Source organism: Lytechinus variegatus, chromosome 13 (genome assembly GCF_018143015.1).
Source record: "Lytechinus variegatus isolate NC3 chromosome 13, Lvar_3.0, whole genome shotgun sequence".
NCBI classification, from domain to species: domain Eukaryota; kingdom Metazoa; phylum Echinodermata; class Echinoidea; order Temnopleuroida; family Toxopneustidae; genus Lytechinus; species Lytechinus variegatus.
The window spans coordinates 33747693-33772109 of NC_054752.1; the positions used below are offsets into that span (position 1 = coordinate 33747693).

Consider the following 24417-nt stretch of genomic DNA (forward strand, 5'->3'; position numbering starts at 1 on the left):
TCCTTCAAGAACCAGAAATATTGGAATGACTGATTAAGTGCATTAGATATTTATTGCTGCAACTTATTTCATATTAAGGGAGACATATCATTCACACATGTATGAAAACATGCAACAATGATTTCATGTAATATCAAAAGAAAAAGGAAAGTGGGGATGTGACAACATCAGCCTATCTAATGAATATTCATGACGACATGCAAAACTGTTTTCAGAATACATATATATTGCTAAACTTTAAAATTCAATAACTTGGCTATTTGTTATCAGATTTTGATGTCATTTTCAGCATTTTGCTCTGTGAATTTAACCTATTTATTTAGATATAAATATTTTCAGCCCGGAGCATCCCTTTAGGAGAACTACGGTACCCCCTGGGATCTCCTCCTACCAATGCTACTACTACTACTACTACATGTACAACATAAAACTAATGGATACCTGTACACAATTTACAGTATACATATATACAAGCATGTGATATAAATAAGTTATGAAACCAGTGTGATATAAAAAGATTCAAACAGATTCCTGTCTTGGTAGATCCCTCCCCCGTCACTGTGATATCAATAATTATAATGGGTGATTTCAAGTTCGGTGTTGGCCTTGGTGTTAGTGTTGAAATTTTGATTGCTTCCCCTAGCTCCAAAACTTATTCATAGTTTGTAAAACTGATCCAGATCACATTATTGACATCTCAACAACTAGTGAGTGACTTTTCAGGACCATCCTCATTTTATGTTTGGTGTTATAATCGTGTAAAAATTGACCCAACACCAACACCAAAAGGTCAACACTGAACTTGAAATCACCCAATGGGCATTTATGTAGCACCGTCTATTTAGATATAATCTATTTTAGGTGCACTATAAATATTACCACGACTCTACCTGAAGCTGCTGCTTCCAGCACTTTGCATTGTTGGAATTAATCCAGCACCATGCCACCTTGCCTCACTTGGGTTGAATGTAACATAATGTTCATGAAATTCTTGAAGATAGAAAAAAAATGTGATAAGGACCCCCTTCCCCCCTTATAAATAAAGCATGATTATGAAACTAAATAAAATAAAATAAAATAAAATAATATAGGATTTGTATAACGCACGTATCCACCTTGCTAGGTGCTCAAGGCGCTCCTATATCACCCCGGCTAAGCTAGTCTACCAATTCTGGTGCACAAAGCTTTTTGAGGAATTTCTACCTGCCGGTACTCATTTGCCTCACCTAGGTCGAGTGTAGCACAGTGTGAATAAATTTCTTGCTGAAGGAAAACACGCCATGGCTAGGATTCCAACTCATGACCCTCTGTTTAAAAGGCGTGAGTTCGAATCCTAGCCATGATTTTGATGATACTTTTAGTCTTATGCTTGTATGATTTTTGTCTATTGATTCAAATTAAAATTTTTCTGGGGTGGACTTGACCTTTAAAGAATAGAGTGTTCACCCTGTGTATTGCACCTTTCTGTCCATGGCAAACCTCTAAATAAATAATACAACACTAGGTGGACTGTACTCAAAATGGAAGGAGAGAAGAACAAACTATGAAATCTGCATAAACCGTGGTCTCAAATCATACAAATCTTTACAAATTTGGGCCTATAGAAATGAATGACAAGGTTGGCATTGCACCATGCTTCGCTATCTGTGTACGCATAAACTATGATTTCAAACCATGATTTTAAACCAGGGTTTCAAAACCACCTTTTGTGAATTCAGCATCAGTCAGGATGAAAACTCCATGAACCATCTTTTCAAACCACCTTTGTGAAGTGGGGCCATTCAGTTTCATAATGATGCATTATTTTGAGGGGAAGGGGATTCTTATATAATTCTTCAACGTGATAGATTCACTGGGCAATCCCATAATGCATCGGTCAGACTCCCTATGGCCTATGGACATGAATGGGGGATACTGTGTATTATATCCTACATAATTTAAATCATGCATACTGATTGGTTTAAATAACATCATGTGACCAAACATATTCTCACTACTTTGCGATGATGGTGAAAATGAAACAACCACTGAAGAAAAATCACTATTTCATAACGTCAATGATGGAATAGCGCTCTATTCCATCACTGACAAAAATCGCACAATCTCTAAGGCGCGGGCACAAATCTGCGTTCAGCTGAGCACCTAGCTTCAGGAAGTAGGTCGGTCAGAGCGTGTTATCTTTATTTTGGTTCAGATTAAAAAAGATGAACTACGTGAACAAGAACTAGATTATCAGGATCTGTTGTTCTAACTTATTAAAATAATGTAGGATATGAAACAAATACACCAGGCCTCAATTTCGAAAGTATAGAGGAAATTGTTCATCCTTGGTTTTACTGGAAAATTTTTCCCTCGGGGCTCAGGGAAAAAAAGCAATACCAGTCCAACCTTGGACAAATAATTCCCGCTATACTTAATCAAAGCCTGGTATATGTGTATTAACTATGCTTCACTTTCCGTGCTCCCTTGAGATTCTTCTAATATCGGTACGATGAGATTATCCTTCGGCATCAGATTATATTTCGTCACAAACGTAGAGAAACGTCGGCACAGAAACGTCTCATTCTACAAGATAAATGAAAACCAAAACAAAACAATAATTCAATTTTAATTCACTATATTTAAATACAAAGTAACTGACAATATACAAATCACAAACACCAATTAAAATATAAATGTTCGCATAGAAAATATTTTATTTTAGGAAGCAAGAATTTATTCTAAGTGTTGACAGACTTGCTAGTCCATGCAGAGACAGAGGAACTCAAGTATTGGGTCATGAATTTCCCAGGGTGGGATGTATTGATCCCAACTTGATGACATCATCAGGAATTAATGATATTTTTTCAATTGCATTTCACTCCAATTCAATGCATTGTTAATGCTAATAACATGGAAATTATGAATATTATTATTACCAACCATGAAAAGGGCTGAATATTTATTCCGTGAAAAAAAATTCTGTTTATAGCTTGATGATATGGAATCACTAAATTTGTGAATTAAGTGTTCAAATTATAAAGAAAAATAAAAACATTACCAAGATAAGGTGCTTACTATGCTCAAATGTGATTTTTTTTTTTTGTTGCAAAGAATCAGAGGAAAAAAACCCAAAATGTCACTTCACTTTTAAAAGATATTATTAACCATATCAGACATCTGAGCAGGGCAACTTTGAAACATTGTTGCCTACTTAAGACTGGGATCAAATGGCCGGTCAATAAAATTCCTATTGTTTATCCACGGGCCCAATTTATTGCCCGCTCAGGAAAGTCAATGAGAAAATGCGTGGAAATGTAGCGGGCAATAAAGCAGAGCTAAAATCCGGGTATTCTAAGCTTTTTGTACGCGTCCTTGAACAGCGCAGTGCTGTACGTCATGATAGTCATCAAGTTGAGACATCGCTGGATACTGCATCCCCAGGCCAGGGAAGCGTCATTTCAATTACATCACAATGGTAAAGTTCAGAGGCCCAGTCTGCTCAACAAACTAGATTCTTGTTCTTAAACTTTAAAATATTTTAATTTTAATGATTTTTGCTCTACATGTCTGATTTGGTTAATAATAGCAATATTGACTGGCCTGGGGGCGAAAGGACATATATCACCCTCACTAAATTGATAAATAGATATAAATCTAGTTTTGTGCGATATATGTCGTATCGCCCTGATGCCAGTCAATATTGCTTTATTAGACGATACTCCACTAAAATTCATATTATTGCAAAGTTTTCAGTATAAGGTACGGCAATCAAAATTATTGTACAATAATGCTTGAATATCATACATACCTCATAATCATCAAACAGAGTACGATGATGAAAGTATGCATGTGAGAATATCCTATAGATACGCCGGCAAACAGATCCAAGCTTGGCTACTGACGATTCCTTGATGCTCACACTGAAATAAAATCATGAAAATTACCATTTGAAAATACAAATTAAATTGTTAATTAATATCAAGATTTACATTCAACTTCATGAATCTATGGGAAGTGTCACGACACAGTAATGCCTGGGTTTAGATTAATGCAAGTCTATATTTGGTTCCAATGTTAGTCGATTGTTGCCAGCAAAATATCATTATTAACACAATATATCACCAAATCTGTAAATTAATGTTCATTAAAACTGCAGTACTATGAGAGCAGTATTAAGCACAATACATTAAATCCTAATTCTTATAGTCATGTTGCCGCGTTACTGACCGTGCAATGGTACATAATGGATGGTACATGTGCAATGGTACAAATGTTTGACATTGAGCCTCCCATTTACTTGCACACTACAAGCTATTAAGTACAATACCTTATGAACATTATAAACAATAATATATATCAATTGAGAATGAAGCCAAAATTAGCTTGTGGGAAAAAGAAAACTCAAGAAGTAAATCAATGAAAAATTGAGAAGGAACAAATGATAAGAGAGTTATGAGCATTCGAATGTTGAGATCAATAATGGTGTGGAAATCCTCCAATTGGCAATGCAATCAATTTATGTAATGTCACACTTAAAGGGGTACTACCGGTATATCTAAATAAATAGAGTAAATTCACAGAGCAAAATGCTGAATTACAAAGTTATTGAATTTTGAAGTTTAGCAACTATTTATTTTGAAACAGTTCTATGCACGTCATCATGAATATTCATTAGATGGCTGATGTCACATCCCCACTTTCCTTTTTCTTATGTTATTTAAAGAAATCATGTATGTTTCATTATTTCATTCATGTGTGACTTATTTCTCCCTAATAATGAAATGCTTATGCACTCAGTCTGTTGTCAATCCATTTTCTTTTTAATTCTTGGAGAAAAATAAATGAATAAATAATCTAATTTCATATAATACATTACAAAAGAATAAGTGGGGATGTGACATCATCAATTTGCTCAATGAATATTCATGAAGTCATGCAAGAACTGTTTCATTAAAATGACGCAAACATTAAAATATCATAACTTCTTTATTCCTTGTCCGTTTTTGATCAAATCTTCATTGTTTTGTTGGACTGGTTTTCTTTATCTGTTCATATCCTACTATCTTCAGCCTTGGCTTGGGTACCCCAATTGCTTCTCTACATATTTCATTTAATTTACCACTTTCATCAAGTCTATCAATAGATCAGGTGAGGGGGGTGGGTTTATGGGTGGACATGAAATAGAGGTCTCACAAAATATATCATGAACAAAGAGTTCGCACTATCATAAGAATGAGTGAAAATTGATATTTTGGTGTACATTTTCAGTATAGAAAGGAAAAAGCTGTGTGATCTCCCCGATCTTGGTCCCATTGCCAGCTTGAGGCTCTCCATATAGCATTTGTGATTTCATAACTTTTGTATTGTTCATCCAAAGTTCTGTTGATCTCATTCTTTGATTTTGATGATTTCTTACAAGCTAAATATGTTCCAAGACTTTCATTCTTATTTAATAGCAAGTGTCGTGGCCCAGTGGATTAGCTTCAGGACCATGAAACAAAGGGTCGTGGGTTCAAATCCCAGCCATGGCGTAGTTTTCTTCAGCAAGGAATTCCTCTTCAGTGGGCTGCACTCGACCCAGGTGAGGTGAATGGGTACCTGCGGGAAGTAATTCCTCAAAAAGCTGTGTGCACCTGAATAGGTAGCCTATCCAGGGTAATAATAATGGCAAGGCCTGCTGTGAGAACAGTTTTTGGAACTGAAGTGGCTACCCTCGGTAAATATACCATTATTATTATTATAGGTATCCTAGTTGCTCCACACCACAAATTTAGCTACATTCACCTTACATAAGGGTGAGGGTGGTATTGACTTACCGGCTTGGGAAGTACTTGTTGCTATTGAGGAGGCAAGCTGCGCCATCTAAGGTGTGTCTTGTGTAGTCTATTGCTGGACACTGAAAAGACAAATCGTGTTTAGCTTCAAAACATATTCGTAACTGAACTGCAATCAAATGTTTTCTTAAAGGGGAAGTTCAGCCTGACAAAAAGTTTGTTATTAAAATATCAGAAAAAAAAATATTGGTGAAGGTTTGAGGAAAATCAGTTAAAGATTAAGAAAATAATTAGAATTTTAAGTTTTGGATTTGTGACACCATAAAAGAGCAGATGTCACATATGTTACGTAATATAAAATGCATGAGTTTCATTTTTAATGGTTCCTGATGACTTATTTTCTGTTTTCTTTTCATGATCGGGTATGAAATGATTTACATGTATCTGTTGATAAACAAAAGGTACAGTAAAAAAACATTTTCAATTTTCTGAGAAAATGACATTTCATTGGATTTTTTTACCATTCGCTATGTAGGAAAGCTGCTCGCATATGAGATCACAAATCAAATAATTGAAATTCTAATAACTTTTTTCATTCTTTGATGGACTTTTCTCAAACCTTTGGCAATATTTTTTATTATTTTTTCTGCTATTTTTACAATAAACTTTTTGTCAGGGTGAACTTCCCCTTTAACAAATAAATTGGAAGTCACACCATGGCACTGTGACAGTGTACGATTGTTTCAGCCAAATCAAATGGCCTAATTGTACAGTTCACATCAGACAAACAAAATAATCCATTTTGATGGATAATTTGCTACTTCAAAGGTTTTGGGTTGATGTTGCATGGAGCAAATATATTCCTCTAAGCTAGTAGGGAATCCAGGCCATTTAAAATAAAGATACGCAGTCAATCAAAATAGATTGGCCACTCCAAATCTTTGTTGGATGCACATATCATTCGATAACTTGGAAGCAGCCAATCAGAAGCCTTGTTTCAAATCTCCAAATGCGCACTGGGGTCCCGAGTATTTTCAGTGGCAGTGATACGAAGCAATTATTTTGTGGTCTCACCTCTTTTGGTGTCTTGTGTGCAGCACAGAGAAAGATCCACTGTTCTGTTGCAGTCATCTGTGAGCAGGTGTCTGGGTTACATTCAAGCTGATATTGAGAAGAAAATATATAGTAAACGTGTAATTGTTAGGTTAGTATTGTACCGTATATGTAAAAAAAAAACTTAACACCTCACAAATCCCCAATTTAAGGAAAAATTATGTAATGAACACAAATATTATATATGGCCTGAGAGAGTATGTTCTCTTTTGATACCATATTTGTGTGGTATGTGTAAACGCTTGAACGATCAGGAAGTCTTCTTTGCAGTGATGTAAATTTTGATTTGCACCAAAGTCAAACATGACTGCAATAAATGAATTTAGATGTCAATGATGTCATAATCCTACAATGGTTGAATTAACATCAATTTCAAAAACACCTATTTAATAATTTACATTATAATTGTTAATAATAAGCACTGTTTAGTATAAATTCTCAAGTTAATTTCATAGAAAATGGATTTGCATATATGTTTACTACTCATGTAGGAATATGACATCATTGGTATCTGGATTCATTCATTGCAGTCATGCCTTACTTTGGCGCAATTCAAACTTTACATCATTGTAAAGAATACCTACAAATTATCCATACCACATTGATATGTCTATAATATAAAATTAATTTGAAGAAGACACTCTTTCCAGCCATATATAATTGTGCACTCATGACATATTTTCCTTTCAAATTGGAATTTGTGGGCTGTCAAGTTCATTTGAATCACACAGTATTTAACATTCTCAAATGAAAATTTAAAGACTGAATTGGAGAACTACATGTAAATCTAACGCTATGAAGTTTGAGGGAGTCAAAAGCAGGATGGTACACTAATAACTGTCTCCTTGCAAGTTATCTTGCTGTCAGATAATTAGACATCTGGGTTCAGTGACAAAAAGGTTGGTGATTAATCGTATGCTTCATTAAATGATTGATTGTACAATATTGTCAATGCAATTATTCTTAGAAAAATGTTCTACGATCATTGCTAAGATTTGTGTTATGGGCCACAGATAATAATTAAGATGGGATGACAGAGCTATTACATGGGTCGAAATCTTCCAAAATTGTCCTCAAAGGTCATCCTCAACAGAAGAAATCTCACAAAGGAATTGTCCATACAAGCTTTATGATGAGTTGGGAGTGTTAATTATGGATTGATCCCTACCTGTAACTTGACAGCCAGCGCAATGAGCTCCAGACAGAACAGCCTGAGATGTTCATACTAGCTTTACCAAACAATCTCCCGGGTTGGGAGTCAACGACTGAAACCTACCTGTAACTTGACAGCTAGTCCGTTGAGCTACAGACAGAACTGCTTCAGATGTTCATACTAACTTTACCTGGGTTGAGAATCAACTACTGAAACCTACCTGTAACTTGACAGCTAGTCCGTTGAGCTCTGGACAGAATTGCCTGAGATGTTCATACTAGCTTTACCTGGGTTGAGAATCAACTACTGAAACCTACCTGTAACTTGACAGCTAGTCCGTTGAGCTCTGGACAGAATTGCCTGAGATGTTCATACTAGCTTTACCTGGGTTGAGAATCAACTACTGAAACCTACCTGTAACTTGACAGCTAGTCCGTTGAGCTCTGGACAGAATTGCCTGAGATGTTCATACTAGCTTTACCTGGGTTGAGAATCAACTACTGAAACCTACCTGTAACTTGACAGCTAGTCCGTTGAGCTACAGACAGAACTACCTGAGATGTTCATACTAGCTTTACCTGGGTTGAGAATCAACTACTGAAACCTACCTGTAACTTGACAGTTAGTCCGTTGAGCTCCACACCGAACTGCTTGACATGTTCATACTAACTTTACCAAACAATCTCTCATGTTGAGATTCAACGACTGAAACCTACCTGTAACTTGACAGCTAGTCCGTTGAGTTCCAGACAGAACTGCCTGAGATGTTCGTACTTCCAGACACCCTCATCCTGGCCCTCTGGAGGCTGTAGGATGCCATCGATGTTGCTGATATCCTTCCGGATGCTCTGCTGAATGAACTGTCAACAATGAGAGAAGAGGAAGACAAAGATATGATTATCAGAAATGGATTTGTTTCACTTGCATTTCACTATTACAATAGTCTTGTAAAAATGCCAGAAGGGGCAGCACTGCTGGGGGGGGGGGGGGGGGGGGGTGGGTGGTAGGGCAAGGGCCATTCTCTGTATGGCTTTTCTTTTTAGGAGAGAAAATGAAAAACAAGGTAGAAAGAAGAGTAATTTGTATGCTCTATTCTCCTAGAAAGAAAGCGTGGAGGCCTTATGTGCCACAGGGCACGAATGAGGATAGTAGTAGTAGTAGTATTCTCCTAGAAACCCGACAAAAAATCTTCAGACTACCATGCACTAGATAAATGTTCAGTACGACAAAGAGTCGGTCATTGAATCAAGAATAAAATGATAGTGTTTGATGTATATCTATCAAAAATAGAAAAAAGATATAAATACCACAGAACATAATCTTTTTCCCTTTGTCTGTCTAGGGTGCTATTATTCCCAATTGCTATTATAAGAGCTAATATCCTATAGATCACAAACAATGAAATAATCTCTGATTTTTTAAATGGAGCAAGGGGGAATGGGAAAACAATTGCATCGAACAGCTGAAGTGAATATTGCTATACACAGAGGGACACATGAGGGCCAAAGGGAAGAGCAAGATCAATGACATACTAACCTAAATTTGATCAAATTGTACTTTTTTTGTATTTTTAAAGGATAGCAGTGTTGAATCTCTTGATGAATAAACTTTGCCCTACAGGCAAAGGACATACATGTACAAATTTCATTAAAAGCATCTATGAGCGTCACCTGTTCAAAACAATTAAAGGACTGGATAGGTCTGGTTTGCCGTTTGGTAATGAATTTAAACTTTGTGACAGTGTTTTAATAGCAACTACATGTAGGTGTGGCTAACTAGGAGTTCAACAATTCCCTTAATGTATTAAAAATGAATTTTCCTTTATTTTGCAGAGAGGACTTCTAATGACAGACTGTGGGCATCAACTATCACTTCAGTATCCCACATACACTTGTACATGTAGCACACACTGCATATATGAACATGTAATGTGCAGCTCAACAAGTTTCTGTGCCAATATGACTTTCACTGAATAAAGTAAACTGAATGTAACTTGCAAATTGATTTAGTTATTTTATTTATTCATTCTCCATGTTCTGGATTGATCTCTTTAGCAAAATGGCTGTTCTTCTGAAGGGTCAAATATGGAAAGCCAATGTTTCTGAAATCAGTCTGTCATACAAAAACAACATTTTGGGGCAAATGTTTATCAAGTCAAAATTTTGCATACATGTATATGTATTAGCATAAATAGTTTTCTAGTCAAAATTTCAAAATTCTGTATGGAAGCTTGGTAACCCTCATGTAGCTCTAGTCTAGGATAAAAAAAAATTAATCAAAATTGGTCAACAAATAAAGGAAAAACGTTTTTTTTGTGAATTTTGAAAAATGCACATAAATTAGCATATTTAATGAGTTTCAAAATTCTGTGTAGAAGTTTTTAATCCCCCACCTAGTGCTATGAAGCAAACAGAATTGGAATCGAACTTAAAATGATGAAGAAGAAGCATTTTGAAATTGTGGACAGAAGACGGACGGCGGACGATAGACGACAGACGCCACGGCATAAGCTCATCTGCCCCTTCAGGCCAGATGAGCTAAAAACTGTACCTTTTTAAAGTCTACATGTAATACCCCTTTCATAAACCCATCCTCCAATTAGCCGCCTAAGAGTAATGCAGATAATTCAATAAAAATTGCGTTCACAAACTCCGAAAATAACCCGCACTATTTTTACGAGCGCCCGTCCTGAAAAAGGGCGGATAATCGTCATGACAACTGCACACGCCCCCTCCGATGCGGTTGTGTTGGAAAAGGGTGACCTTGTGACCGCACCATGGCAATTATCTGCATTATTTGGAAATGCGTTCATAAAGTCAAAATCTGGTCCCGATGCCGCTATTATGCTGATAATTGCAGCATCAAAATAATGCGGATAACTCTGGTCCTCCGATTTTACAACCAAATTATTCTGCTATTAGCCGCATAATTGGGTTCATGAAAGGAGTATAAGATAAACAAGTTTTTTTACATCAAACTTCACTGTTTTTGTGGCACATTGGCTTACCATGCATTTGTATCAAGAACCCAAATTCCCTTCAGAGACATGAACAGCTGATTCTCCATCAAATAACGATCAATGTGTCAATAAAACTGAAGTCAAGATTCCAAACTTGGTTCACTGACTCAGTAATCTGCATTGTTTCAATCTTCGTAACATCTCAATCTTGTCATGATTTTTTTTCTTCTTCCTCTGACATGATATTGGCTGAGACAATACAGATGACAGTTTCCCTGATCATACCTAGCACACATGACATGAGCACCCATGATCATCACATTCATACCATTCATGACATGATTTTGTTAACAATAACATTCACAATTTATGTTGTTGACATTTTTTATACAGATTTTATTACCCGCTTTGATAGAGAAATCTAACATGAAATCGTCTACATCATAAATCTTTGGGATCAAGCCGAACACATATCGTTTATTTTCTCTCTCTTCATGATCTCAGGAGCTTTTTCATGAAAATTTTTTATTTTCACCGACTTACTTGCTCTCCGCCAATCATATGCAATGATCTGCAATAGCTTAAAGGAAAAGTCCACCCAAACAAAAAGTTGATCAGAAGAAAAAGAAAAAAATCCAACAAGCATAACACTGAAAATTTCATCAAAATCGGAAGTAGAATAAGAAAGTTATGACATTTTAAAGTTTTGCTTCATTTCACAAAACAGTTATATGCACATCCGGGTGGGTATGCAAATGAGGAGACTGATGACGTCATCCACTCACTATTTCTTTGTATTTTATTATATAAAATAGGGAATATCCTATTTTTCTCCTCATTGTCAAGTGAAACAACGATTAAATTCTCCCTGAATATGTGGAATGAGCGTTGATAAATACTATATGATTCAGTCAAGTTGGTCCTTATTCTCAAATCTATAAAAAAATGAAATATTGTATAATTCAAACAATAAAAAACAAAAGAAATAGTGTGTGAGGGACATCATTGACTGCCTCATTTCAGTTGTGCATATCACTGTTTTGTGAAAAATAATAAAGCAAAACTTTAAAATGTCATAACTTTCTTATTTTACACCTGTTTTTGATGAAATTTCAGCATTTTGCTAGTTTGATTTTTCTTTTTTATTCAGATCAACATTTTTGTGGGGTGGACTTGACCTTTAAAACAAAAGCCAGTGAAAAAAGATATGATAGTCAATAAGCCATATTAGAGTTCCATTCTGCGCATGATCAGAACAAGGTCCTTCAGACTAAGTGACATGGTGCTTTAATATCTAATTAGATAAGCACCAACTTTGATGTCTTGATTATTCATATAAAAACAATGTCAATGCATCCACTAGGGACTGGTAATTCACAGTTGGTCAAGCACTTTGTTACAGCAACTTGTTAATGCATTCTAAGTAAAGCAACAAAGACATGTAATTTCATAGAGTGTTCTTTGATGTGCTATTCTAGTCACCTGGGGCCTGTTGCATAAAACTTTTTACCTGAGAAAACTCTGGTAAAAACTGAAAACTAAGGTTAGTCTGATTTCTGCCATTGACTTTAACACAGGGCAATAACTCCGGTAAAAACAACCCGAGTTTTCTCAGGTAAAAAGTTTTATGCAACAGGCCCCTGGTCTATACAATTTCTGCATCCGGGGGGCCGTTTCATAAAGCTGTTCGTAAGTTAAGAGTGACTTTAAGAACGACTGGTGATCCTTTATTACGCGCTAAACCATCGCCTATGGTGTATACCATTTACCAAAAGAAAGGATCACCAGTCGTTCTTAAAGTCGTTCTTAACTTACGAACAGCTTTATGAAACACCTGCATCCTGCTATGTAAGGCATACTTACAATACATCTCGATTTGAAATCTGCCTATCATGAGGTAATACTGAACTGGCGGGTGCTTCATAAAGCTGTTCGTAAGTTAAGAGCGACTTTAAGAACGACTGGTGATCCTTTCTTGTGGTACATGGTATATACATTAGCGATGGTTTAGCGCGTAAGATAGGATCACCAGTCTTTCTTAAAGTCGCTCTTAACTTACGAACAGCTTTATGAAACGGTCCCCAGGTCTATTGTGACGCAAATCTCTAACAGTAATTTATCAGCTCATCAGTTACTCTACAGATCATTCATAACTGTCTCATTATAATGAATGAATTAGTTTCCTTTGCCAGTTTAGCAAAATGAAAGAGCACAGTAGACACAAAACATACATTTATATTTTCTTTTTACATAAATTTTTGTCTTCCCATAATTTTAGCACACAGTTTAGACCAAGGCCCATTAAAGTTAAACCGGAATTTAGAATATGGGCCTTAAATATATTTATCTGTTGCCCAAACCTAAAGAATGTCAAAAGACTATATATGATTGCCATGCCTATCATTTATAAATCATGCAAAATGAAGGAAATGCAATATATACGAAAAGAAAATAATCTTTGTCTTCTCGATCCCCGGCTCATTAATTACGGGATGGGATGGGAGACCGGAAACAGGGGCATGAGAAACGGAATAGATTACAATCTCAGGTTTCGGATCAGCTGTGCATCATTGGGTCCTAAACTGCCCCCAGGAGGAAGGGGTTGCCAATTTGAAATGGAGACGGAAAACAACATGATGAAGAGCTTGTCATGTCCGCACCTCGAGGGTGATCTGTCAGCTCCAAAATGTTTCCATCGAGGACGATTGCTGCGAAAGAAGGAAACCTTAAATCTTTGAAAGAATATTGATTTGCCTGTCAAACTTTAATTGGAAGCACATGCCGTAAAATGCAAAGGTTATCATAATAATGAAGCTATTCAGATGCAACACAATCCTTCTTGTATTGTTTAGAGGGTAAAGGAACCTTTTTTTTCCTATTAAAGTTTTATGAAGGAACCTTGACCTACATAAGAAGTTAAATGAACCTGACCTATTTAATTCCTGAGGTATGATGCCCCTCCTCAATCACCCCCCCCCCCCCAAAAAAAGTCCTCATTATCAATAAATTGCCTATTTTCGGCAAGACAGACTGAAACTTCTGTTCCATAACTGCCAGACTTGACAGCAAATAAATCGGAACAAATCACTTAGAAATTTCAAAAACTAAGAACATTTTAAAGTTTCCTATTAAATCCTATTTAATGCTACAGGAACATTTTCACGGAAATATGAACATATGGGTTAAAAAAACAATAAAATAACAATTTTCTTTTCCTCAAAATATGAATGTTCCTACTTTATGAAGTTGGCATAAATGTATGCTGTTCTCGAGAACATTTTTGCCTCTAATGAGCAATCAAACATTTATTGAACCATCTTGTTTGCTCTTTGACTAAAACTTAAATATCAGTAATGATAAATCATTGTTCTTTGATTAGGTCCATACCATACTCATGAATTCATGTTGTGTACATATATTGTCGTCAAACTTTGAACACGACTGTGGTCAGAGTATGAATTTCACTGCAGTGCTACATGCAGGTCTTTTGGCGAGCTGGTAAAAGTAAATCTCTATTTGCCACTCTCTACACAGGTGAGGAGAATGGGTACCCAGTTGGCAGAGATTGAATGTAAGAACGGGAACCATGCATGTCTAATTCTACCAGAGCCAGGTACTGTGCGGGATATATTCAATTCATGTATTTGACATCCTTTTAAGGTCAAGACCACCTCAGATAAATGTTGATTTGAATCAATAGAGAAAAATCAGACAGGCACAATGCTGAAAATTTCATCACAATCAGATGTAAAATAAATAAGTTATGACATTTCAAAGTATTGCTCTTTTTTAACAAAATAGTTATATGAACTAGCCAGTTACATCCAAATGAGAGAGTCGATGATGTCACTCACTCACTATTTCTTTTGCTTTAGTTTGAATTAAAAAAATATTTCAATTTTTACGAATTTGACGACTAGAACCTCCTTGCCTGAAGCACAAAATGTTAAAATAATGGAATTCCAAGTGTTCAGGGAGGAATGAAACTTCATTTCACATGACAATGACAAGAAAATATTTCATATTTCAAATAATAAAATACAAAAGCAATAGTGGGTGAGTGATGTCATCAGTTTCTCATTTGCATACAGACCGAGATGTGCATATAACTGTTTTGTGAAATGAAGCAAAACTTTAAAAAGCCATAACTTTCTTATTTTGCATCCGATTTTGATGAAATTTTCAGTGTTATGCTTGTTGAATTTTTCTCTTTTCATTCAAGTCAATTTTTTGTTGGGGTGGACTTGTCCTTTAATAAACACTTGTACATGTACAAGGATAATATGATACAACATAAAGAGTAAAAGAATTTTAAATCACAATATAAGCTTGCAACAAAAAAGTTGTAGAAATGTAAAAGAAATGAAAAGATTATGTCGCGGATGTACATGTAGGAAGTCGGAAAGGAAACTGACCTGTCAAAGCCTTGATCATACAATTATAACCAATGTACTGCTACTGCCCCGGGGGGCTACTTACATTGACGAGTGGATACCATGCGCAACCAAAAAAACACGTAAAAAGGATGTCTTTTTCACGATAGGGCACGTTACGTATGTAACGTGATAAGGGTGTCAAAAACACAAAAATGATGAAAAAAGGGTATCTATTTCACTAGGAAAATTACGTGTTTAGGGTCGAATTTGCGGGGATGATAAAACAAAATTAAAATGCTTTATAAAGGATGTCCTTTTTGCCCCAACACTTCGTGTTTAGAGTCCGCCATTTGCGCGAAGTGTAGAAGGTGGGGTCGTACTAAACCAAATAAGGTAAAGCCGACGACCAAAGGACCCGTAACAATAAAACATTCCTGTACTTGTTTAGGGGTTCATTTCAGGGAATATTTGCAAAGAGTATCGTTTTGTTTCCAATACTTGTTAAGGGTAGGGTTTCACACGCCACAGGGGTGCATTTTCACAGGGGTGCATTTTCAGAATATGGAAATTACGTGTTTAGGGTGTTTTTCTAGACCCCATGGTCGCGCATGGTATCCACTCGTGAATGGAAGTGGCCCCCCCAGGGCTACTGCACTCAATCCCATCAAAGGTACATGTAAAAATAGTTATTAAGCTTGAACTTCATTACTTCAATGATATTTTCTAGTTTTACATATATTTTTGTTCGTTCATTCCCCTCATTTTTCATCCATCCATCCACCATCCATCCACCCACCCATCCATCCATTCATTCATTCTTTGTAATACCTTTCTTTTTTAAGTTCTCATTTATGGGCTCATACTTCCTTTCACACAATACAGGGTAATTTTCAACTATCAACGCTGTGAAAGATAAAAGTTCATCAGGTCTGAAACTAGCGGGTCATGACCTTTGACATTCATGACTTGATCCATTGTATTGTAATGATCTGCCCTGCACTGTTATCTACCCCAGCAGTCTGGGCCTGATGGAGATTCATGATAGGATGTTTTTAATCACTCGCAGACTACTCCCCATATTCTGTGTGTCATAAATTCTCTTTAAAGGGATGGTCTGGGTTGAAACTATTTATGGCTTAATAAATAGAGTAGAATTCACTGAGAAAATGTAAAAAAAAAATCATCAAAATCGGATAACAAAGTTATTGAATTTTAAAGTTTGGCAATATTTTGTGAAAACAGTCGTCATGAATACTCATTAGGTAGGCCAATGATGTCACATCCCCACTTGTTCTTTTGCATTTTACTATATATGAAATTAGGTTTATTCACATTTTTTCCTCCCAAAACTAGAAAAATTGGACTGACAACTAATTTAGTGCATTACATATTAATGCTGATACTTATTTCATTATAAGGGAGACATATTATTCACACAAGTATGAAATAATGAGAAAATTATGATTTTATGTAATAACATAAGAAAATGAAAAGTGGAGATGCGACATCATCAGCCCACCTAATGAATATTCACGACGCCTGTTTTCACAAAATATTGCTAAACTTTAAACTTCAACAACTTTATTATTTATCCGATTTTGATGAAATTTTCGGCATTTTGCTCAGTGAATTCTACTCTATGTATTAAGATATATTTTCAGCCCGGACCATCCCTTTAAATAGGAGTGGGCTATAAATGGGTGATTTTTGGTTTTACTGTGGGAACAGTTTTTTTGTGTTCCTTTTACCTTATCTCAACATGAAATGACAATATTTTTTGTCTCGGGTCCGAGAAAAAAGTGTGCCGGGCCAAAATCCAAAATGGCCGCCCAAACCCCCCAAAATCACAGTTTTGGCCACAACTTCTTTATTTGGTGGTCTTTTTCTTTGGTTTTGGTGTCTATTCATATGTGTTTGGGGGCAGGCAATTTGTTTTTCCTATAATTAGTACTTTTAAACCATTATTTGTAGAGTTAAAAGGTAATTATACCTAAATTTTCCAATTTTTATAGCCTTTTTTCAGCCAAAAAGTAGGTTTTATCGTCCTGGGGTTCTTGGATATTAGATGGTACGAGGTCACAATAGCAAGCAGCTTCGTAGAGCTATATTGCTTTTATTCCTCTACTATGGGTTTTGCGGATATTTGTGAATATAATATATCTTATTAAATAAAAAAATGTTAATTTTCCATACGGGCTATACAGTATACAATGTACTGTTACTGTACATACTAGTACTACACTGCATATATCCATGCATTGACCACCATGACATATGACAGGCCCTGTATAGTGTGATAGAAATAAGCTCCTAAGGTTTAAAATTAGATTGTGAATTTTGAATTTGATTGCTTGTCAGCTGATGTACATGATTAAACCAGTAACGTAAATTGCACATGAAAATATCACATATCATATACACCACATATCTACATGTAGCCATATCTTCTTCATTTGGATGTTTTTTTTACCTGGTTGTGGTGTCTAAGTAACTGTCCTATGTTTGTGGGGTCAGGTAACTATCATGGTAACGTTGATCAACAGTCAATCAGAACCAAGGATTCCATGCAAATTACCATTAAGTTAAGTCAACATAATGGTAAATTTTACGCAACAGGGCCCATAATAAGCTACAGTGTAAATGCCATGATGTGGGGTTAATTACCTTTCTCCTCGAGTCCCCCTGAATTAGTAGCATTGACAAAACATGTCCTCAGTGTCTGAGACAAAACATATCTTCAATTTCTGGGCATCTAATTCTAAACCTAACAGCTCATTTCTATGTATAACACTATAGTTTATACAGGCCTTGTCATGGTGGCCAATGCATTTATGCAGCGCAGTATGTACAGTAACAGTATGTACATTGTATACTGTATAGCCCGTATGGAAAATTAAAATTTTTCTATTGTAATAAGATATATTTCACAAATATGCGCAAAACCCATAGCAGAGGAATAAAAGCAATATAGCACTACGAAGCTGCTTGCTATTGTGACCTCGTACCATCTAATATCCAAGAACCCCAGGACGATAAAACCTACTTTTTGGCTGAAAAAAGGCTATAAAAATTGGAAAATTTAGGTATAATTACCTTTTAACTCTACAAATAATGGTTTAAAAGTACTAATTATAGGAAAAACAAATTGCCTGCCCCCAAACACATAGGAATAGACACCAAAACCGAAGAAAAAGACCACCAAATAAAAAAGTTGTGGCCAAAACTGTGATTTTGGGGGGTTTTGGCGGCTATTTTGGATTTTGGCCAGGCACACTTTTTTCTCGGACCCGAGACAACAAATATTGTCATTTTATGTTGAGATACATTACAAGGAATAGAAAAAAACTGTTCTCATATTGAAATTCCTAAAAAAGTATTTTTGACCCATGTATAGCCCACTCCTACTTTAAAGGGGTAGTCTGCCCCAATAAGTTTAACAATAGATCTTCATTAGAATCAGATATAAAATGAGAAAGATACATGTACATGTATTACAATCAAAAGTTTTGCTTGATTTCCTTAATGCAAGTATGCAAACGAGGGAACTCATGATGTCACCCAATCACTATTTTTTTCTTTGTAATTATATGAAATACAACACCTTTTTAAATTTGACAGAGTCTCCGTAATTCAAATGTGAAAAAAATGAAATGCTATGTAATTCATACAATGAAATACAGGAAAAAATGTGTGACATCACAGAATATCTCATATGCATATCACTGTGCTGTGCACAGGTGTTTTGGAAAAAATAGCAAATTTTCTTAACTTTCTTATTGTAAACTTGTTTGATTTTTCCCTTTTAATCTATAACATTTTGTTGGGGTGGACTTTTCTATAAGAAATCACCCACTTTCATATACAGTGCGTCCCAGAAAAAACGAAACCGAGATTTAGCGATCATTTATCATAACTTAATCATAAATAAAATAGACAAATGACCTATCAATTTAAAGCTTAGAATCTCCTCTTTCATCTGATATTACTTAGATTATTTCTCATTCACGCATGAGTGAGCAAATACAATTTGAAGAAAGGATATCAAAAACTCATTTGGCGGGGGGTATCTGGGTTTCAAAAAGAAAATCACATTTTTGAAAAGTTCAATTTCTCCTCTTTAATTTGATACCTAAATTACAGAAAATGGTCAAGAAATAAAAAAGTTCTGGTCATTTGAAATAAGGCTTGAATTTCAATAATTTCATAAAATGAAGAGGTTCTCCAGGCTGGCTTTCAAACTCAATCGACACTGTTTTGTTGATGATGCATTAAATCTTTTGTTCACCATGCGAAAGCTTCTGTGGGAAACCGGTGAAAACACGTTTATCTCATGAAATTATGGAAATACAAGCCTTATTTCAAATGACCAGAACTTTTTTATTTCTTGACCATTTTCTGTAATTTAGGTACCAAATTAAAGAGGAGAAATTGAACTTTTCAAAAATGTGATTTCCTTTTTGAAACCCAGATACCCCCCGCCAAATGAGTTTTTGGTATCCTTTCTTCAAATTGTATTTGCTCACTCATGCGTGAATGAGAAATAATCTAAGTAATATGAGATGAAAGAGGAGATTCTAAGCTTTAAATTGATAGGTCATTTGTCTGTTCTATTTATGATAAAGTTATGATAAATGATTGCTAAATCTCGGTTTCGTTTATTCTGGGACGCACTGTATTCTGCATTTAATGCATGAATGTAATCCTATCATTTGATTTCAGCTGTACTAAACTGTTGTACACTGTACAGATAAAAATCATACTGTAAAAGTTTATAGACCTAAGTCAGCTCTATATACATGTAGATGATTTTAATAAAAATTAATATAACGGCTGTTTTGGACTCGCCGTACGGCCGCCATAGAACAAATGTGACTGTACATGTAAGCATTAGTGAACTACACAGTAAGAGAGAGCAGCTTGCAAGTGAAACAACTAGCACATCAATGATGTGGATGGAGTTCATCCGGCATCTCACAAAGAAATTTAACATTTTTTGATTTCAGCCCAGTTGATCCTGTAGTGAATTATATTGGTGACATAAACTGAGGAGACAGGATCGAAATGATAAAAAAGACAGAGAAGAAGCATCTTTTTTGTGATTCATAAATAAATTTAATATATATTATTTTCTAGTCAAGATTTCTGAATTCTGTGTAGAACCTCAAGTGGTGAACCTCACGTAGCTTTCAGATGGAACAAAAAATATCAAAATTGGTCGACAAATAAAAAATAAGAAGCAAATTTGGTGAGTTTTTCAAAATATACATAAATTAGCATATTTAATAAGTTTCAAAATTCTGTTAGAAATTTTGTACCCCCACCTAGAGCTATCATAAAAAGCAAACAAAATTGAAATTGATCAACAAATGAAGGTTAAAAAACAGTTTTTGTGATTTATGAATAAATTTTGCATAAACTAGCATTATTTTCTAGTCAAAATTTGGTGTGGAAGTTTGGTGAATGGTGACCCTTGTGTAGATCTACAAGATTGATAAAAAAAGTCAACAAAAAAGAGAAACATTTGTTATTATGAATAAATTTCACATGAATTTTTTTTACTCAAAATTTCAAAATTCTGTGTACAATTTTGGTGGACCTCATGAAGCTCTACCAGATCCAAGAAAAAAATCAGAATCAGTCAACAAATAAAGAAGCATTTCATGTGAATTTTGAAAAATACACATAAATTAGAAAAAAATATTTTTCTAGTCAAATTTTCAAAATTCGGTGTAGAAGTTTGGTGAACCTCATGAAGCTCTACCAGATGGAAGCAAAACAAAAACAAAATTGGTCAACAAATAAAGAAGCGTTTTTGTGAATTTGGAATAATGCGCATTAATTAGCATGTTTAACGGTTTCAAAGTTCTGTGTAAAAGTTTTCAATCCCCCACCGAGAGCTATCATATAAAGCAAACAGAATTGAAATCGGACTTGAAATGACGAAGAAGCATTTTGAACTTGTGGATGGACGACTGACGCCATGGCATAAGCTCATCTGGCCCTTCAGGCCGGATAAGCTAAAAGTTGAATAAACTCAAAATCTTTCATGTAAATTATGGTAAAGCTCTTTACTGTACAGATTCTAAGAAATTCCAGAATAGAAAAAAAAAATCATTTTGTAAATTTGAAACTTTTTTGTTTTACCTGTTGAACAGCTAGTGTGCTATCCATCTCATCAAAGGCTTGCTCCTCCCATGAAAAGAAATCCTGTAAAAAAAAAGAGAGATTCAAAATATAATAATAAACTGCTTTTTATTTGCAATTATTTCGGGGGGGGGGGGGGTTGCTATGCAAACCCTTTCACTCATGGAAAGTACATGCGGTCTGAATATACAACATAAAGGGCCTAGCTAGAATAAGCATTCTCTCCTTAATCACAAGACCCATTTCAAGCAGGGTCTGTGCCTACAAACATGGGAGTAGTGTTCCGTAGGATGTTTTAAATGCAAAGCAGTGACTCAAAACTTACTAAGCACTGACAATAGGGCTTTTTTTCACTACTGATAACATTGATAGTAATGTGCAATCAATCTTGCCATTCAACTAATTGGTCAATTTGCTAAGCTTTACTGTAGGTTATGAGTGTGTGTGTATTTGAGTTTTGTCAGACGTGAATCAATGAGATTGATGATTATTTTCTCAGGGACCGACCTTTAACATCACCATCCGAAAGATGTGACCAGGGCTCGAACCTCAAACCTCTGCATCAATTTGTAACTTCCCCACATAGCTTGGATTACAGGCGCACGCCATAACAGGGGTGTAGTTAAGGCCACATTGTGCAGGTCATGGCCTCAGCCTGAGTCACAAGTACAAAATCTATGAGAGAAAGTTTTCTCCAGGAGGGTGTTTCACAAAGATTTAGAATTGACTTAAAGTCACACTTAAATAACTAGTTGCACGCGGTATAAAAGACATGGCTGCATTGGTCTGATCATGCTATGCTAAGAGGACATGCACTACTGCGTATTGATCAATAAGATTGCGCGTTGACATTTCTCACAGTGATTTCATGATATTTGTCGACCGATGCAAGTATTTTACAATTCATGATTTTTATTGGTCAACGCAAGTATTTTTTTTAAAAGATATATGAAAGTAGTTGCAGTAAACACTGATTTCACGAGAAAGTCTGTAAAACCAGGCTTAATTGTCATTATATCATCGAGGATCTAGATCTGGTATAGACAGGAATAACCGTCGTTTCTGGGGATTTATTCAACAATTTCTGACATTTTACTATAATCCCCAATCACCGACGTAGTGTGTTAGTGAAAGCCTGCATGTGTAATCATCTTGAACGAAGGCCCATTATTTTCGTTAGACTCTAATCTTTCTATTGATATTATGTAAAATCGATAAAATATCGAAAATATAGGTTACCTATGATTTATTCCCCAGGTTATTCCTTATTTTTTAATTTTCTGCCTGAGAGGAAAATATGGCAGCCATCAACGAGTTGTGCTTTCATCAAGGCTTTCCGATTAAATTTTTGATATCTTGCCCAATCAATGCGAGCGACAAGTTCCGAACGCACGCACATCAACATGTATAAGAGCAAAGCAGCGGCACAAATCGCGATAGGTAGGGACTGGTAAATACGTCTGTTAGTGTTAGGATGATGACGTCATCCAAGATGACAACTTACATTGACCAACGAAAGGATCGAAGATGACGATGTTTCGATCATCATTTCGAAGGAATAAGCGGTAACTGCGGTCCAAGACTCTAAGGTACGATATTTCTGAATTTTAAACATTTTTTCGTAAATATGGATGTGATTTATTTTTCCTAATGTGACATTTTATGTACTAAAAAACGATCGGAAAATCGGGTTTCCGCTGTTAGATCTAACGTTACTGCTAAAATACGTTGTCTGTACTTACGGGCCTCCAAGCTCCTCAGTCTATGTATTGGTGAGTGGGCCAACGCAGTTCAGCGGAACAACCAAAATACAGAGACTGAAGCTTTTGGTATAGGGCCTAGATCTGGTACAGTTACATTAATTCAAATTGAACTTTGTGATATCTTGAAATCTACGCTGAAAAATGTTCACACTGAAGATCACCAACCTGAAGCGAGTGGACACTTTGATATCGCGATATCACAAATTGTCAAATTTTTGCCGATGCACATGACACAGCGATTTCCGTCATAATAATGTGTAGTCTCTCTTTCACAGACCCTTCTTTCTTATTAAAAGTTATTTCAATTGAAGTTGTCTTCCGCTTGGCGACAGCACGCAAATCGCGCGATTTGCGTGCTGTCGCCAAGCGGAAGACAAAGAAATCAAGATGGCGACGTAAACACGGAAGTAAGCTCTTTCCATCTTTTCAAAACAAATCTCTCGTTTTTTTAATGAATTCTTCTTTAAAAATGAAATCAATATCGCTGAAATGTTGGAAATGAAGTTGGACCCCATGTACATGTTTTAGGGCTAGATCTTTTAGAGGGAAAGTAGAATTCTCGGGGGTGAAAGTTTCTGGTTTTGTACCCGTATGTGGGGAAGTATAGGGAGGAAACCCAGGCGTTAGTGGGGAGTGACTACGTACAGTATATAACTTTCACTCCCCAAAACGCCCCAGGCTAGACACGGCCACGGATACCGTACTCGGGCCTGCGACGCGACTCGCCGCGCCCCGCCCGTCAGTGGACTGGCGATGGCGCAAGCCAAGGGCCTGTCCAAAGCACCAGAGAGCCAGAGAGAACTCATTTTTTGACCACATAGAAGTCACTGCAATTTCAGTTCCACATAACTATAATCATTCACAAATAATCTGTCAAATCTTGAACAAAACAATGACATAATAACATCAAACTGATACCTCAGCCCTCGCCCCTGCCCGAACTCTTCGCAAAATTCCGACTTCTCCCTCCGCCATTACGGTATCTTCAAAATAGAAAATAAGAAAAAAGGGATTGATCATGATCGATATCGGAGAGAAGAGTGTGCTGGAATTGCTTTCAACACCATAGGTTGAGGACGTTGACGACGCAGTTGGCCGTGCATCGCAGGGGAATTAAAGGGGGTGGCAGGGGCGTTGTTGTCCCAAAGAAAAT

The 24417-nt window shown here is 36.0% G+C and overlaps 1 protein-coding gene across 1 annotated transcript; it reads right to left on the bottom strand.

Annotated features, from left to right (window-relative positions):
- Positions 1 to 2057: 2057 nt before the first annotated feature.
- Positions 2058 to 24292, bottom strand: LOC121426634 (MOB-like protein phocein). Its single transcript, XM_041622997.1, has 7 exons — positions 24183 to 24292; positions 21502 to 21564; positions 8739 to 8882; positions 6831 to 6917; positions 5799 to 5878; positions 3791 to 3902; positions 2058 to 2565 (listed from the first exon to the last, which is right to left on the bottom strand). Exons 1-7 carry the CDS (start codon positions 24282 to 24284, stop codon positions 2443 to 2445), a joined length of 711 nt encoding a protein of 236 aa, XP_041478931.1. The 5' UTR covers positions 24285 to 24292; the 3' UTR covers positions 2058 to 2442.
- Positions 24293 to 24417: the final 125 nt, after the last annotated feature.

Coding starts and splice junctions, on each gene's coding strand:
- LOC121426634 (XM_041622997.1), bottom strand. CDS start 24,284: ATGATCAATCCCTTTTTTCTTATTTTCTATTTTGAAGATACCGTAATG. Junction 21,565..24,182: donor GGGCAGGGGCGAGGGCTGAG/GTATCAGTTTGA, acceptor TTTTTTTTACAG/GATTTCTTTTCATGGGAGGA. Junction 3,903..5,798: donor AACAAGTACTTCCCAAGCCG/GTAAGTCAATAC, acceptor ATTTTATTTCAG/TGTGAGCATCAAGGAATCGT.